Source organism: Piliocolobus tephrosceles, chromosome 3, assembly GCF_002776525.5.
Source record: "Piliocolobus tephrosceles isolate RC106 chromosome 3, ASM277652v3, whole genome shotgun sequence".
Classification (NCBI taxonomy): domain Eukaryota; kingdom Metazoa; phylum Chordata; class Mammalia; order Primates; family Cercopithecidae; genus Piliocolobus; species Piliocolobus tephrosceles.
Genome location: NC_045436.1, coordinates 132366907 through 132385180, shown reverse-complemented (window position 1 = coordinate 132385180; position 18274 = coordinate 132366907). Strand labels below are relative to the sequence as shown.

Here is an 18274-nt window from a genome sequence, read left to right as displayed (position 1 = left end):
TATATTTTATAGTTATAGCACATCTCAGTTTACACTAGCCACATTTCAGATGTTCAGTAGCCACATGTGGTTGCTAGTGGCTACTATATTGAACAACACAGTCTATTATCATCATGATATTCTTGTCATATAGAACTCTGTACTGAGAAAAAGTTCACACAAATTTCTTGTCCTTTCTATGCTTGAAAATCAAAGCCAATGGATATGTACTTTTATTACACTTCACATGGTCAGTTTTGTAAATAACAATATAAATTTGCAAATATAGAATAGCTGTAGTTTTAATCTTCAATACGTTTTAAAATACAGTTTTTTGAAATATTATTTGGAAAGTCAGTGTTTAGGATAATTTTCAAATTCATATACCTCATAAATTACAACTCCAATTCAGGTTGACTTTCTTCAGCAAGCTAATAAAGACCTGGAGAAGCGTATACGAGAGCTTATGGAAACCAAGGAAACGGTGACATCTGAAGTTGTTAATTTAAGTAACAAAAATGAAAAACTTTGCCAAGAATTAACTGAAATAGATCAGTTAGCACAGCAGTTGGAAAGACATAAAGAAGAAGTGCTTGAGACTGCTGATAAAGAACTTGGGGAAGCAAAGGTAATGAATGATGTGCATGGGTTGTGAGAGTGTTCATTAATTCTCCTAGCACACAGTGAGCTTGAGCCCTTTTGATATCTGCATTCAGGTTTTTGGTTTTGTGTCTGTTTTTGTTTTTTTGCTTTGGTAATGCAGGGTTTTCTGAAGTGTTGTTTACACCTGTAAATGATTATATTTGTTTTAGTTGTTTGAATGTCTCTCTGAAGCACACCTATTCTTAGGATGGATCTCCAAGGACTTGTTTTCCTTCAAGATTTTTATCTCTGCCCCTTTGTGCATTGTGAGAGAGCTTTCAAAGTTTCCCCTCTGTGTCATTTTTGCTCAATAATCCTTTTTTTTTTTTTTTTTGGAGACAGAATCTCTGTCTCCCAGGCTGGAGTACAGTGGTGTGATCTCGGCTCACTGCAACCTCTGTCTCCCAGGTTCAAGCAGTTCTCCTGTCTCAACCTCCAAATAGCTGGAATTACAAGTGCTCGCCATGCCCAGCTAATTTTTCTACTTTTTTTTGTACTTTTAGTAGAGATGGGGTTTCACCATGTGGGCCAGCCTGGTTGAACTCCTGGCCTCAGGTGATCCATCCACCTCTGCCTCCCAAAATTCTGGGATTACAGGCATGAGCCACTGCACTCAGCTTGTGGTTTTTGAGACATGGTCTTGCTCTGTTGCCCAGGCTGGAGTGTGGTGGGACAATCATAGCTCACTGCAGCCTAAACCTCCTCAGGCTCAAGCAATCCTCCCATCTCAGCCTCCTGAGTAGCTGGGACTGCAGGTGCATGCCACAAGGCCCAGCTAATTTTTTAATTTTTTGCAGAGACGGGATCTCACTATGTTGCCCAGGTTCGTCTCAAACTCCTGGGTTAAGCAATCCTCCTGCCTCAGCCTCCCTAAGTGCTCAGATTACAGGCATGAGCAGCCATGCTTGGCCACCAAGAATTCTTTAGAAGTGTTTTTAAAACTATATATGTCCTTGCACATTTTTAAGTTGGTAATTATAATAACGTTTTTCATCTTTTAAGTTTAAATGGAAAGGGTGATATTTCCAATCTATTTTAAATACAATGTCTTAAGATAAAACTATTTCATTATTCTTTTAATTATAGCTAGTAAAATCTAAATGATCCTTTCTCCTTGAAATTTCCACAAAATTTTATCCTATTTCAACCAGTTTTATGCTTGAAAACCTTTTCGTGATCACACTATCATACGCCTGTACAATAAAAAGAACAAATTTAAAAAGAATGAATTTTTTTTGTTTAAAAAATTTCTGACAGCCTATCTGATGGGAAAACAAAAGTTTTTTATTTTTAAAAATTTCCTGTAACTGTTAAGGTTCAAGGTGTTAACATTTTCATCTGAAATAGTGTTATCGTTAAAATTATTAATTATCAGTGGGTTAAAGTGACAAATACACCACAAATGTTAATATTTATGAAGTAAAAAAGTAAAATTGTATTGGAAATACATCTCTTAATGGGAGATAATAGGAGAAAATAGTGTCTTATTTAAAGCCTTTGGCCAGCCCCAACATTTCAGATTATCTTTTGATCTGGTACTCCAAAAGTTTTTTATATCTTGAGACAGTGCACTATTGGGGTATGAATGAGATACATGCCCTTCTTTGAACATTGAGAGAAAGGCAGCTATAAAAGGGAGGGTAGGAATGCAGAACTCACATGGTAGCCGGGCCACAAACAAGTTATTAGGTAGGTCATTTTTAAGAAGCACCGAATATGCAAATTAAGGATTCAGATGCTGATTCCTTAGAACTTTGTGCATACCATAGTTTTATATAATACTTGGAAAGTGTTCATTTTATCCCAGGAGTAAATATAATCCAGTTTGAAGACCACTGCTCTACATCACCAAATTGATTTTATACAGTGCCACCTCTACTAATTAGTGGAATAAAAGGAAATTACCTCAGTTAAAAACCATGTATGAAAGGCCCACAGGAAACAATCATACTCAGTGGTAAAAAACTGGAAGCTTTTCCTCTAAGATGAAGAACAGGAAAGGATTCCCACTCTTGTCACTGCTACTCAACATAGTACTGGAAGTCCTAGCCAGAGCAGTTAGGCAAGGAAAGATATACAAATTGCAAAGAAAGAGTAAAATTATCTCTGTTTACAGATAACATAATTTTACATGTAGAAAGCCTTCAACATTCCACAAAAACCAGAACTAATAAACTAATTCAGCAGAATTGCAGAGTAGAAAATCAGCCACAAAAATCAGATGTTTTTCTATACACTAAGAATAAACTATCCAAAAAGGAAATTAAGAAAGTAATCCCATCTGCAATAGCATCAAAAGGAAATAAACTTAACCAATGAGATGAAAAACCGTTACACTTGAAAAACTATACAGCATTGCTAAAGAAGTTAAAGAAGACACAAATAAATGGAAAGACATTCTGTGTCCATGGATTGGAAGACTCAGTATTGTTAAAGTGTCCATGCAACTCAAATTCAGTGCAATCCCTATCAAAATCCCAGTGGTGTTTTTTTTTTTTTTTTTTTTTTTTTTTTTTTTTGCAAAAATAGAAAAAGCTTCTTTCTAAAATGCATATGGAATCTCAAAGGACCCCAGGCCACCAACACAATCTTGAAAAAGGATATAATGAGTGCAGTTTTAATTCTGTTTTTGTGGTTTTAGTTTCATTGCAACACTCCTGTATCTCATCCCTGTCTTTTTCCACCACCTTTTGCATCTTCTATCCTTGTGCGCACAGCATGCTAAACACAGCTTTCTATGTCCCATTGCAAATGCTCAGAAATGACAAGTTGGCTCAACAAAATATTCCTATTGGATCATAATATTTTGATCTTGGCATTTGGCTCTCTATAGAGAGGATCCAGGTTGGTAAAAGCAGGTGTGGAGAAAGCCAATAGGATAGGAAGATCAGGAAATGTCAGTACCATAGGATTGCCCCCAAATTTAAGGCCCAAGGAAGATCCTACAAGATGTTCAAGTTGCCTTCTTCAGATGTTATAAGTAGGCTCCTGTAAACATTCGGGATACCAAAAGATTAAAGAGAAGCTCAATTTTGCCTCTTCATTGAAATTGATAGAGATGAAGCCTCAGATCTCAGTGGTAAGAGGGAATGTGAAGTACTTGCAAAATTACTTGATCTATTTGCATGTGACTTAGTGATAAATATTCTTAGACTTTTAAGTATATACCTAATAGGCTTTTTATTCCTAGAAAGAGATTAAAAGAAAGCTGTCTGAAATGCAGGATCTTGAGGAAACAATGGCAAAACTTCAACTGGTAAGTTGACGTCATATTGAATTGCCAGCATTTTCAGTAAGAAAATTTTCATGGGAGGCTGAGATGTGTGGATCACCCAAGGTCAGGAGTTTGAGGCCATCCAGCCTGATCAACATGGTGAACCCTGTCTCTACTAAAAATGCAAAACTTAGCTGGGTGTGGTGGCGCATGCCTGTAATCCCAGCTACTTGGGAGGCTGAGGCAGGAGAATTGCTTGAACCTGGGAGGCAGAAGTTGCAGTGAGTCAAGGTTGCGCCATTGCACTCCAGCCTGGGCAACAAGAGCGAAACTCCGTCTTAAAAAAAAAAGAAAGGAAAAGAAAATATGTATGCTTTATTTTATTGCTCAGCTCCTGACAACCACTGATCTACTTTCTGTTTCTGTAGATTTGTCTATTCTGGCCATTCCATATAAAGGGAATCATATATTTTGTGTCTGGATTCTTTTCCTAAGCAAAATGTTTACAAGGTTCATGCATGTGGTAGCATTTATGAGTACTTCATTCCTTCTTATGTCTGAGCAATATTCCACTGCATGGACATGCAAGTTTATATTTTTATAATTCCTTAATCTTATGTATAGTAGGTAGCTGTTAGAAATTTTACCTTCTTTTAACTACTTTATGATTTGTGAGTTGACTAATATTAAAACCAGAAGTTAATTACTTGAAATATTTGTTGATTAACTTAAAATATTTGTTGATTATTACAAAAGGTACCCCATCCTCTTTTATTTATTTATTTATTAGAGACGGGGTCTTTCCTTGTCACCTAGGCTGGAGTGCAATGGCATGATCATAGCTCACTGTAGCCTTGACCCCATTTGCTCAAGTGATCCTCCCACCTCAGTCTTTTGTGTAGTTTAAGACTACAGGCATGTGCCACCGTGCCTAGCATTTTTTTTTTTTTTGTAGTAGAAATGAGGTCTTGCTATGTTGCCCAGGATGGTCTCAAACTCCCGAACTCAAGTGATTCTCCTGCCCCAGTCTCCTAAAGTGCTAGGACTACAGGCATGAGCCACTGCACCCAGCCCAGTCCTCTTTTAATAGCTTTGTTTGGTAATACAAACCATTTTCCTGGTCACATTTCTTGTTCTGATAGTCTTCAAATAACAAAGGAAGTAATCATCCCAACAGAAGCCTAAATATAGCATACAGAAAAAGCATTTGGTCCTATAGTCTGGAACTAGCAGAAAGTGTCTTGCTTATAAGGTAGAAACCGGGTAGTAACCCAAATGATTGAGGATTTTTAAAAATAACCTGTTGAATTAGAAGAGTTTTCTCTAAGATTGGAAACAAAGGTAAATACTAATTTCCAAGTTCTTTCATTATGTATATTTTTTATACAGTCTAGCTGCAGTGTCCTGGTGGCATAAGTCAATTAAAAAGGAAGCGTGAGAGCAAGGGATTTTTGCCATTTGTTCACTGCTAGTTGTATGTGCACTAAATGTTGGATATGATTAATAATACTTGTCTCAGAACTGTGACCAAGTTTTAGTAGTGTTGGCTGACAGTAAGATGTTGCTGTCGTTACTTTCTTACCATTCTTATGTTTTCCAGTAATGCAAGATTCTATGTATTTTTAAGATAAGAATGATAAATTGCTGTTATATAAAAACATTTTTTAAGTACTTACCATGGTGGACATGCTGGATACCATGTAAAGTACTTAACCATAGATTCATCCTCACCAGTGAATCCTTAGTGTCCTGGTCTTGTTATCCTTGTTGTGCATATGAGGCTGAGAGAATAACCAGTATAGTTATAGATACACTGTATGTGGTGGTCTTAGAAGACTTTATCTTACTACTGCTTTCTTAAACATGAAAAAGTTTTATATTTTTTAATTATATAAATACATATTCATTTAGAAAAAAATAAGACAATATGCTAAACTAAGTAGAAGAAAATAATTCTCCCACCCACAAAGAAACATTGTTGATATGTGTTTTATGGTACTTTCAGCTACAAATGATAATTAAGTTTAATTGAAACCTTATATTTGACTAATTAAGTGTATGTACACACACATATATGTAAATTGCTGTTATATAAATATGCTTATAAAAATCTATTTTCCTTTTAAGTGCGATAGTATTTTATAAAGTTGTTAGAAATCTTAATTATAGTATTAAAATTTGCAGGAATTGAACTTATGCCATAAAGAAAAGGAGAGACTGAGTGATGAACTCCTTGTAAAATCAGATCTTGAAACTGTTGTTCATCAGCTTGAACAAGAAAAGCAAAGACTTAGCAAAAAAGTTGAAAGTTTTGTAGTTACAGGTAAGATGTCAAATTTTGATAGCTTAAAAAATGATTGTGATTTCCTCTTGATGTATTGTTTTTCTTAGTAGATAATCATTCATTCCTTCATTCAATAAATATTTGTTGAGTGCTTACCATTAGTCAGAAACCACAGTAGGTACTGTAGATACAGTAGAAATCTCTCCCCCAAGGACCTTAGAATTTTTATGTTTGACTAGTTTATACAGGGAACCCTGCTTGAATATTTTGCAATAGAAATGTGTCCTTGTTTGAGACACACTAATAACAGAATTAAGTAAGACTAAAGGGAAGGCTATTTTAATAGTGGAAAATTGAAGTACAGAATCTTTTCAAGGAAATGCAGTTATATTATCTTAAAATACATACACATACACACACACACAAATAGAAATAGGCTAACTTTCTGCAGGTACCAGTTCTAAATGTTCGCTGCTAGTTGTATGTGCACTAAATGTTGGATGTGATTAATAATACTTGTCTCATAACTGTGACCAAGTTTTAGTAGTGTTGGCATAAAGAACATATAAGAATTCATTTGGCCGGGTGCGGTGGCTCACACCTGTAATGCCAGCACTTTGGGAGGCTGAGGTAGGTGGATCACCTGAGGTCAGGAGTTCAAGATCACCCTGGCTAACATGGTGAAACCCCATCTCTACTAAAAATACAAAATTAACTGGGCATGGTGGCACGTGCCTGTAATCCCAGCTACTCAAGAGGCTGAGGCAAGAGAATTGTTTTAACCCGGGAAGCGGAGGTTGCAGTGAGACTGTATCATGCCACTACACTCCAGTCTGGGTGACAGAATGAGACTCCATCTCCAAAAAAAAATAAAGAATTTATTCATTCATTAATTTGACCAATGTTTATGAATCACCTGCTGTGTGGGTGTGTGCCAGGCCCTGTTTTTGAGTGCTGGGATATATAGTGGCAAACAAAATACATAAGGGCCCTGCTCTTGCAGAGCCTTTTTTCTTGTTAGGGAAACAAACTAGTAGCAGATAAGTGAAGAAGTTAATTTTAGTTGATAAGAGATATTAAATTAGAGTGGGAGGATGTGCTAGAGACTGAAGTGCTCAATGACAAGACACCAGCAATATGAAGATCTGGGGTCTAGTTTTCTATGCAGAGGAAATGGCAAGTGCAGAAGCTTGGTGCCATCAAACTCTGTGTGTCTTAGGAAGTGAAAGGAAGCCAGTGTACTGAATTAAGAAGAGTCTCTATCCTAGGCCCATGTGGATAATCTAACCTCCTCTCTACTTATTAGCTGTGTACCTTGAGCATGTTATTTAAGCTCTCTGTGTCTCAGTTTCCCTATCTATGGGGCTAATGATGACACCTACCCTGAAAGGTTGTTGTGATAATTAAATGAGTTAATATGTTGAAGTGCTTAGAACCATGTATAAAAATTTAAAATAGGCTGGCTGCGGTGGCTCATGCCTGTAATCTCAGCACTTTGGGAGGCTGAGGCGGGCGGATCACCTGAGGTCAGGAGTTCAAGACCAGACTGACCCACGTGGAGAAACCCCATCTCTACTAAAAATAAAAAAATTAGCTGGGCCTGGTGGTGGGTGCCTGTAATCCCAGCTACTCAGGTGGCTGAGGCAAGAGAATTGCTTGAACCTGGAGGCGGAGGTTGCAGTGAGCCAGGATGGCACCATTGTACTCCAGCCTGGGGAAAAATAGTGAAACTCCATCTCAAAAAAATAAAAAAAAAAAAGTTTATATTTCTTTTGATAGCTATGTGTGGCCTATCATTTCAGCGTAATCTTTCACCTGTCTCACACTCTCTTGTTTCCCTGTGTTTTGGGTGCATCCCCCTGCCCGATACCCAGCCATGGATGAGCCAAACAATTTGCCTTCTACACTTTTACACATGGTCAGCTGTTTGTGAGTGTGCACCAGGCACATTGAGAGCGCTGCAAATTAGATGGTCCTGAACCTCAGCAGGCTGCTCGGCTCTGTATGGAAATCTTACAGTTTCTCTTAGACTTTGATCTTCCATTCTCCACGGGGGATATTTAAAATGTTTTGCACTGTCAGTAAACCTGTGAGTCCCATTTCCCACCTTCATCCTGAGTGGATGATCCTACCTCCAGTTTTCCTAGGGAAGGGAAGCCATGGCAGGGATTCACTCCGTTTTCTGGCCTCGGATTAAAAACTTGTGCATCTTGTTCCTTCCTGTTCAATGCAAGAATGTCCCTCTTATGAAGGACCAGTGGCTCCATCTATTCTCTGGGCCCTAACTTCTCTAATTTTAAAAACCTTGCAAATTAATGATCTCCTCTCCATAATTTTAATCTTTGTACTATTTTTTCCTATTGGCATTCAAACATGCTTACTCTTCACCCATTCCAATACAAAAACTTTGACCCATTCCTATGCAGCCACTCATTTCTTCTCTTCATAGCATCAGCATCTTGAAAGGTCATCCATACTTGCTGTTCTGCTTGATCACCCACTACCCCTTAGCTCCTCAGTCCACTCCAGTTGGCTTCTGCTGCCACCCCTTCAACAAAACTGCTCTTTAAGTCATTCACCTCTGTTGTGCTAAATGCAGTGGCTGCTTTTCATTCATTTGCTTATTTGACTGCATTTAACCCAGTTGCCCATTCTTTCCCACTCTCCTACTTTCTTCTTACCTCTCTGGTCATTCCTTCTTGGGGCAAATTTGCCAATTCATCCTCTGGTTTGCATTGCACACTATCCTTTTGTAACTTTTATCCTACTACAATTAGAATAATTGTTCAGCCTTAGCTATGTTTTTTTATACTGTATCCTTAGCTGGTGCTGGGCATACAGTAAATGCTTAATACATATCTGTTGAACGAATGAAAGAAGAGATGAGAGTAAATCAGAATACATCAGGAAAATCATTGCATGCCTCAAGAGTTGTAATGAACATAAATTAAATTAGGTTCAACTATATGAAATTGCCAGTATTTGGTTACTTTTGACTCATGAAGAGGCAATTTCTATGGTAACAGCTAATAATTATATTTATTTGAGTTATTTTGCTTTCTTTGTAAATGTGTATACTGTATTAAATTCAAGCTTAATGTTAAGTTTGTGCATGTTATGGTTGTTTATAGATATATTTTCTTTTAGTGCATTTTCAGGTCCTGGGAAAGTACTATGTGGTAATTTATTGCTTTATTTTGTAGTACTGAATAGTACCCATCTTATAATAAGCCAAAGCAGGGGACTTGGACCTATTGGACTTTATTTAAACTTCTAATTTTTGCTTTTTTTTTTTCCTTTTTTCCTCTCAATATTTACCTGTTCAATAGATTTGGTACTTACAGGTGTTATTTAGAACAGTTCATGATTTCTAGTAGCTTTCTTTCTAAAAGTTATTAATATAATTTACTTGACTAATCAACATTACATATGCAACATTATTTTAAGAGTTAACCACTTTAATTTGCAGAAAGAGAACTTACTCTGGAAGTTGAGAGGATGAGACTAGAACATGGAATAAAACGTCGAGACAGGTCACCTTCTCGTTTAGATACATTTCTGAAAGGTATAGAAGAAGAACGAGATTATTATAAGAAAGAGCTAGAGAGACTCCAACATATAATACAGCGAAGATCTTGCTCTACAAATTATGGCGCACGTGAAAAAAATTCAGTATTTAGAACACCAGAAAAGGTAATGTCCCTTTATAAGAGTAAGTGATGAGGCCAGAAAAGTATCTTTATGAATAAATTGTTTTGGTTTATTATTATATTAAGTGTAACTTTATTCATACGTGCTTTGAAAGAATCCTGATTTTGATATTTGTTTTCTTTTATGGCCTGTACTATAGGAACACTGCATTAATTAGGAAAATTAAGAACAAACTATAACATATAGATGACTGGAAATTAGAGGGAAGGTTGAATAGCTGAGTTATAGAAGTGTAATGGCACCTGGGCTTCCAGGACTCCTATTGTTGGACATTCCCTCTCTTTTTAGAATTTACTTTCTGTATCAGCTGCATTTTCTCTTTCATGGCAGAGTAGCTTTGTATGCATGGCAGGCAACATGGTTTCATGTCATTTCCAGCCTTGGACCAGTTAGGAAAGTCTGTCACATTCTACTGACCAGGCATCTTCTCTATTAACCATGCTATGGGAGATAGATAGAAATGGCAAGTGAGTGCTGGGCAAGTTGTTTTGTTTATCCACCACAACCATATTTGTAAGCTGATGATCCAAAGATGTTCACTTTATGTCATTTTCTAATTGCATCTCCCATTGTATGTATTTAAAGTTGACCATGATTCATGAGAGATTAAAATCATGTGTCTCTATTTTAGGTCTTAATTATTTTTAGTGTTTTATGAGTATCATTTGAGTTTTTCAGATTTTTCTTCTTTTAAGCTTTGGAGTTCAGGAGTCTTGAAGGCTTATGTGACTTTACACTAGGTAAAATTAGGGGAAGTCTGGGAGTGGGAAGTACTCATTAAAACTCAAAACATTTGATTTCAGACTTGACCAAATTTACTAATTTTGTCATGTTTTTCCTGAAGATCCTGTGTCCATTGTCAAACAGTTTTGTCTTCTGATTAGACTTCATTTTTTAACCTCATAGGCTAATGGCTGAATTTTGATTTACAGTTGTCAATATAAACACTATACTATGTTATCTATTATAAGAATAAGGCCAGGTGGGGTGGCTCACACCTGTAATTCCAGCACTTTGGGAAGCCAAGATGGGAGGATCACTTGAGGCCAGGAGTTCGAGACCAGTCTGGTCAACACAACGAGACTATAATTTCTTGCGAAGATTAAATGAGCTAATTTGTTGGTTTTATTTTTAATTGACAAATAATATGTATATTTATAGAGTATAGTTGGATGTTTTGATCTATGTATACATTATAGAAAGATTCAGTCAAACCAATTAACATGTCTGTTTCCTCACCAACTTATTACTTTTTTTGTGGTGAGAATGTTAATCTATTCTTTTAGCAATTTTGAAGTATACAATACATTATTATTAACTGGTCACCATTCAACACAATAGCTCATTAATTGATCATGAAAATAATTTGTATAAGGACCCAGCATAACACCTAGTTACTGGTGAATGGTTTATTTCCTTATTGTTTGCTGGTTCAAAGCAAATGAGTTCTGGTAGAAAGTTAGGGTCACTTCAGAAGATAAATACTGAGTGCCTGCTCTGAATGAGACATAGAATACAGAGATGAAGACGACAGTTCCTGCCCTTACAGCCTTCAGCATTGCGCATGTGTGTGCATGTGTGTGTTTAGGGGACAATGGAGTAGTGAAAGGGCATTATTCACAATTATACATTAACACTAACAAATATGTACACCAGATATATTTAAAGAAGAGGAGAGTTTCTGCTTAGGAAAGTCAGTCAGTAAATGTTCAGGGAACTCATGTTTTACTGGGTACCATACTAGACACTGAAGACATAATGAAAAAGACCAGGTTCCTACTGTGGCCCTCATAGAGCTTAAATTTTAGTAGTGCAGATAGATACACATTAAACGCACAGTCGTGTAAATAACCTTATAACCTCATTTATAATGTGTTTATGAAGAAAGTACGGAAAAAGTTCAAAATACTTTAAGAGTATATAGAGGAGATCCAAATTAGATTGAAGAATCTGAAAGAATTCCTTGGAGAAAGTGACATTTAAGCTGACACCTAAATAGTAATAAAAATAGATTGTCAAATCTTTATTTATTGAGCTCTCCTTTTCTAGACTCTGTACAGACTGCCTCTTTCTGGAAGATTATTTTGTTTTTCTTTGAGAGAAAGTCTCACTCTGTCCCTCAGGCTGGAGTGCAGTAGTGCAATCATAGCTCACTGTAACCTTGAACTCCTGGGCTGAAGTAATCCTCTTCCCTCAGCCTCCCAAGTAGCTAGGACTACAAGTGTACGCCACTATGCCTGGCTAATTTTTTAATGTTTTGCAGAGGCAGGGTCTTGGTCTTTTGTCCGGGCTGGTCATGAACTCCTGGCCTCAAGCAGTCCTCCTGCCTTGGCCTCCCAGAGTGCTAGGATTACAAATGTGAACCACCACACCTGGCCCAGACTTCTTAAATTTAGATATGGTTAGGTTACATAGCTTCTTTTATAGTTACATTGGTTAAGTCCCAAAATACTAATCTGCTTTTGTACTATAAAACGTCTTATCCTTTAAAGTGTTCAGATAACTAATCCCATCCATCATGCCTTGGTTTTGTTTATTTAACCAAGAGATTATTTCCAAGTGCAGGTGAGAGGTACCTCACAAATATCAATCATTTACCAAATCTACATTGTATGTGGTATTGGCACAACAGATGTTGAATAATATAGGCCAGGACTTTCTTCAGTGTATCATATTATCAAATTATCCCTTCTTGACACTTCTGCATTTAGTACTGGTAACATTAAGATACCATAGATCCCAAGTCTACATTTATTATGTTTCTTTTTTTTTTTTTAATAGGAATTTGTTTTAATAGGAAAACAAATTCATTTACATGTGCATGGGGAGAATCAGAGTGCTCTCATCTTTATTTTCTACCATAGTGATGAAGACAGTGAATCTTTTGAATTGTACTGAATTGTAGGCATCTTTTAAATTGTACTAAATTGTAGAAATGTTGGTAGTTGTTGCTTATTCAGTGAATATTCTTAATATATACTGCCTGGTAGAAATATTTGCATTCATTTGACTGTATAAAAAGACCTCCTGTAGGTCTGAAGCTGAGACAGTTGGGGGTTTGTATGCCTGGCGTATTGTTCTTAGATTTAATCGTAGAAAACAACACTGAGGAACGTGTTAGGCTGTTACAGTTACCTGTACTGGGTGAGCAGGCACACAAATACCCTGCTGGCCCCTTCTCTGGAGAAGATAAACTAACTAGTGGCTCTAAAAAATTACCAGGCATCAGAATCACTTAGAGGGCTTGATAAAATACAGTTACTTGGCCCTACCCCGAAGTTTCTTGACTGAGTAGGTCTGGGTTGGGCTTCAAACTCCAAAATTTGAATATCTAACAAGCTTTTAGATACTGCTAATGCTTCTGGTCTGGGGATTACACTTTACCACTAATATAAACAACTTTGGGAGAATAAAAGTTGAAGCATCTCATGGGATCTGATCAAGTACCATCATTGGCAGCTAAGTCTCTTCTGGGAACTTGAAGGCCAGGAAATTTGCCCCATACCGCCAGTGCTCTCATCTGCTCTCATCATAGATTTTTAAAACTGTGTTCCTGGGCCGGGCGCGGTGGCTCAAGCCTGTAATCCCAGCACTTTGGGAGGCCGAGACGGGCGTCACGAGGTCAGGAGATTGAGACCATCCTGGCTAACCCGGTGAAACCCCGTCTCTACTAAAAAATACAAAAAACCAGCGGGCGAGGTGGCGGGCGCCTGTAGTCCCAGCTACTCGGGAGGCTGAAGCAGGAGAATGGCGTAAATCCGGGAGGCGGAGCTTGCAGTGAGCTGAGATCTGGCCACTGCACTCCAGCCTGGGCCATAGAGCCAGACTCCGCCTCAAAAAAAAAAAAAAACAAAAACTGTGTTCCTTAATTACATTAAAGGCACTTGTGTTCTTTTTGTCTGGTAGCATCTTTCAGTCAATCTCATCATCAATATTCTTGTGACAACCATGTGGTGATGATTATAACATGATAACTTGTTTTTTAATTATGTTTCAGGGTGATTACAATTCAGAAATTCATCAGATCACAAGAGAAAGAGATGAACTTCAGCGTATGCTGGAAAGATTTGAAAAATATATGGAGGATATACAGTCAAATGTTAAATTACTGACAGCAGAAAGAGATAAACTAAGTGTCTTATATAAAGAAGTAAGAAATTTATTATAATTAAGTCAACAGATTGTATAGAACCAGTTAACTATAATGGAGCCCGTATATATCCCTCACATTACTATAATATATGGACCTGTGATATTTCTTCATAATTAAAATTAGCAGTAGTAGTTTCTACTATCATTCTATTTCTAAAACACAGATTTCTCTTATTTTTTCATAGATAAATATGAAAAATTTATTTTCATATTTACTTTCCCTTTTCTAGCCTATCAATGTGTCAGATCAGTTAGAGATAGTCCTTTTTCTAAAACTACCTGGAACAGGTCTCAGCCTGACTCTGAGCCAAATTTATGCTTGGAATTCAGACATGTGGGGAAATGTCTGTCAAACAGTAGGTAGCACCCACTATTTGGATATATTGGCTATTTAGGACTTAGTCTCTAAATACTGTACTCTAGGAAGAGGGAATTGCTATTCAGCTTGGCCCCATTAACAAAGCCTCAGTCGTTAGAGGGCAAGGTAAGTCTGAGCAAAGCGTGGTGTCTGTTACCTAAATTTGTTCACATACCCATCTCCCATGAAATCCTACTGCTATTTTGAGAAGGGGAGGAGGCATACAAGTTAAAGGTCAAGTTGAAAGAGTCACTTACTGAGTTTTTTGGGGGGGGATTCTGCAGTGTAAATTGATCCACTTGTGGGTTTTCCCCATCGCTAGCAGCTTTCTTGGGTCTCCCTAGTTAATTCCTGCTTGTCTGCTGTCTAGCTTCCACATTTTGTGGCTGGTACCTCCCTCAATCCCCTTGTCTTTTTCGTTTTATTATTCTTACTATTATCCTTCTACTCTCATTATCCTTCTACTCTCATTCTTACTATTATCCTTCTACTCTCATTTTGTTGGGATTTGGGAAGAGAGTGAAGGTAGCATGTGTTCAGTATGCCTTTTTTAACTGAAAACATATCCAAAGTATTTCTTATTTATATCTTTTACCAAAGTGCCTTTTTAATTTATATCTTTTCATTCTTTAAGGCTCAAGAAGAATTATCTGCCCTAAGAAAGGAATCCACCCAAACCACAGCACCCCATAATATTGTTAGTCTTATGGAAAAGGAAAAAGAACTTGCGTTATCTGACTTAAGAAGAGTTATGGCAGAAAAGGAAGCTTTAAGAGAAAAATTAGAGGTAAGAAGACTGATGCGTTTTTGAAAAGTAATTTGTTGAGAAAAAGAGGTCTTTGTATGGATTTTCCTGTGAAGTTACTATTGGCCAAATCCAGACCACTTTGTTTATGTATGGCCTGTGAGCTAAGAATGGATTAAGAAGAAGATTTTCTTGTTGAGAAAATGTTATTGGATTACCTTGCTCATTTGTTTCTGTATTATCTGTAGCTTCTTTTGTAGTATGACCCACGAAACCTAACATATTTACTGTTTTTTACAGAGAAAGTTCACCAATCCCTGAACTTAATCGGAAGTTTCTCATATGGGAAGACATTATCTTTGTTTGTTTGTTTTTGTAACAGCTTTACGGAGATATTCACACACTATACAATTCACCCACTTAAAGTATACCAATTCATTCGTTTTAGCATAGATGCTCTTTGACTTACAATGGGATTACATTCCAATAAACCCATCGTAAGTAAAAAATGTAACTTGGAAAAAATGCATTTAATACCCCAGTAAACACATTATAAAGTCTTACACTGAAAAATCTTAAGCCATTGTTAAGTCCACATGCTCCTCAACTTATACTGGGGTTACGTCCTGATAAACCCACAGCAAAGTCAAAAATGTAAACCAGGGACTGTCTGTGTATTCATAGACTTGTGTAACCATCACCACAGTCAATTTTAGAGCATTTTCATCACCACAAAAAGAAACTCTGAAGAACATTAGCGTCACTCCCGATTTCTCCCATCCCCTCTTAGCCACAGGCAGCCACCTGTGTCTCTATGGATCTGCCTACTCTGGATATTTCATATAAATTCGATCATTTGATATGTGATTTTAAAATGTCTTACTTCTCTCATTAGCATAATGTTTTCAAGATGCATCCATAGTATTGCTAGGAACTTGTATACAACTTTTTGTCTGGATATATATTTTCATTTCTCTTGGGTATATTCCTGGTCATATGGTAAGTCTGTCTTTAACTATTGAAGCCAAACTGTTTTTATATCCACCAGTAGTGAATAAAAGTTCTAATTTCTCCACACTGTCACCATTACTATCTGCCTTTTGTATTATAGTCATTCTGGTGGGTGTGAAGTAGTCTCCATTGTGACTTTGATTTGCATTGCCTTGGAGCTAATGAGGTTGAGCAACTTTTCATATTCTTATTGGCCATTTTTAATCGTTTTTTAGAGAAATGCCTGTTCAGATTCTTTGCCAATTTTTAAATTGGGTTATCTCATTTTTATTGAGTTGTAAGAGTTCTTTATATATTCTAAATACAGTCCCTTATTAGATATGTGATTTGCAAATACTTTCCCCCATTCCGTGGGTCATTTTTTCACTTTCTCAGTGATGTCTTTGAAAAACAAAATTTTTAAATTTGGATGAAGTCCAATTTATTTTTTTCTTTGTTGCTTGTACATTTGGTGCCATATCTAGGGTCAGTACTTTATAGTTTCTTTTATAATCTCCAAAAATATAAGTTTATTAATACATATAAAGCACTTAACAATGATTGGCACATAAGTACTAAATCCTAATATTATGGAGTCCATAGTTTAATTGCAATCAATATTATTGAATTAATGCTTTGAAAGTAGCACCTAAAATTAGAAATAAAAACATTTAAGCATTATAAGCAAGTCTTTATGTCACAATGTTCAGTTAAAGTTTCACCCTAAATATAACAGTTTAAAAATACTTTTAATTGGAATCTTTTGGAATACTGCCTTCCAGAAAGTGTTTTCTTATAAAAATAAGTGTTAAAATTGCCAAATGGGAAACTTCTGTGCAGTATGGCAGCTTTTAGCGCAAGCTACTGACTTACCCTTTTCCATATCTTTTGAAATCACCAAAGAATGTAAAAATAGGATTTTTTAAATACAGTAGTACTGAAAACTTGGAAAAAGCAACATTCATATTGCCAGAATCCTTCTGGGTTGTAGGAGGCAGGATTTTGTGAGTTTACAACAGATCTTTTACTTAAAAAAGTAACTTATCTCAATCCTTAAACCTTTTCCAGTGTTTCCCATTATTCCACTATCTAACCAGTTGTCGAATCCAAGCATCATCCATCACTAAGATCTCCCTGAAAGCTCATATCTCTCTATCACCAAGTCCTATCAGTGCTATCTCTTGAAAAATATTTAACATGTATTAAGCCCTTCCCATGTGAGAGGTCCTGTTCTATTAAGTGCTTTTTACATGGGTTGTCTCAGTAAATCTTCACAATCGTCTTTTTTTTTTTTTTTTTTTTTTTTTTGAGAGGGAGTCTCGCTCACTGCAACCTCTGCCTCCCAGGTTCAAGCGATTTAGTAGAGACAGGGTTTCATCATATTGGCTAGCTGGTCTCAAACCCTTGACCTCACGTGGGGTCCACCTTGGCCTCCCAAAGTGCTGGAATTATAGGAATGAGCCACCATGCCTGACCTGTAATAATAGCCTTTTTAAATAGGTACTGCTTACAGATGAGGTCTCTGAGTTACAGTGAGTTTACATAACTTGCCCAAGGTCATCCAGCTATGAGTTACAAGGAATCTGGTTTCTGAGCTCATGTTACTTTCTCTTGAATTTGTTTACTTCTTTCTGTTCCTCTGCTACCATCCTGTTCTGTTCATTGTTCTCCCTCACCTGCATTATTATATTATTGGCCCCTGTACTAGTCTTTCCTCTTTTAAATTGATATTTCACACTGAAGTCAGAGTTATCTTTCAAAGACATAAATCTGATCATATCACTTCCTATTTAAAATCCATTAACTTTTTGAGGAACTTCAGTGATTGGCCTTTGCCTACCTCAAGGTCTAGCCTTTTTCCGCTAAACTCATCTCCCCTGTTCACAAGACTCCATGCTTAATGGACTTTTTCTTGCCACCAGCCTTCTACATAGACTATTGAAAGATTCCGTCACATCTTCCGCTCTTCTTGTCTAGCTAATTCCTATTTATCCTTTAAGTCCAGGTCAAACATCATGTCATTTAACGGGAAATGAACCCTAGAATCTAGATTCCCTTTTGATATTTTGGCATAAAGTTCCTTTTCCTAGCAGAATATTCATGGATTTTATTTTGAGCTCTTATTTAGGTTTTATCTTTTCTACTAAGCTACAGTATCTATGATGTCAGAGACTTTATCTGCTTTACTCACTACTATAT

At 36.7% G+C, this 18274-nt stretch overlaps 1 protein-coding gene across 2 annotated transcripts in view; it reads left to right on the top strand.

Moving 5' to 3' along the window:
• Positions 1 to 18274, top strand: part of CEP135 (centrosomal protein 135) — an 81977-nt gene that overhangs the window by 15627 nt on the left and 48076 nt on the right. For both annotated transcript variants that reach the window (XM_023192188.2, XM_023192187.2), the window contains exons 8-13: positions 392 to 607; positions 3812 to 3877; positions 6020 to 6158; positions 9589 to 9812; positions 13828 to 13980; positions 14975 to 15127. In XM_023192188.2, the coding sequence (XP_023047956.1) occupies positions 392 to 607; positions 3812 to 3877; positions 6020 to 6158; positions 9589 to 9812; positions 13828 to 13980; positions 14975 to 15127 (951 nt within the window). The remainder of the gene's footprint in view (positions 1 to 391; positions 608 to 3811; positions 3878 to 6019; positions 6159 to 9588; positions 9813 to 13827; positions 13981 to 14974; positions 15128 to 18274) is intronic.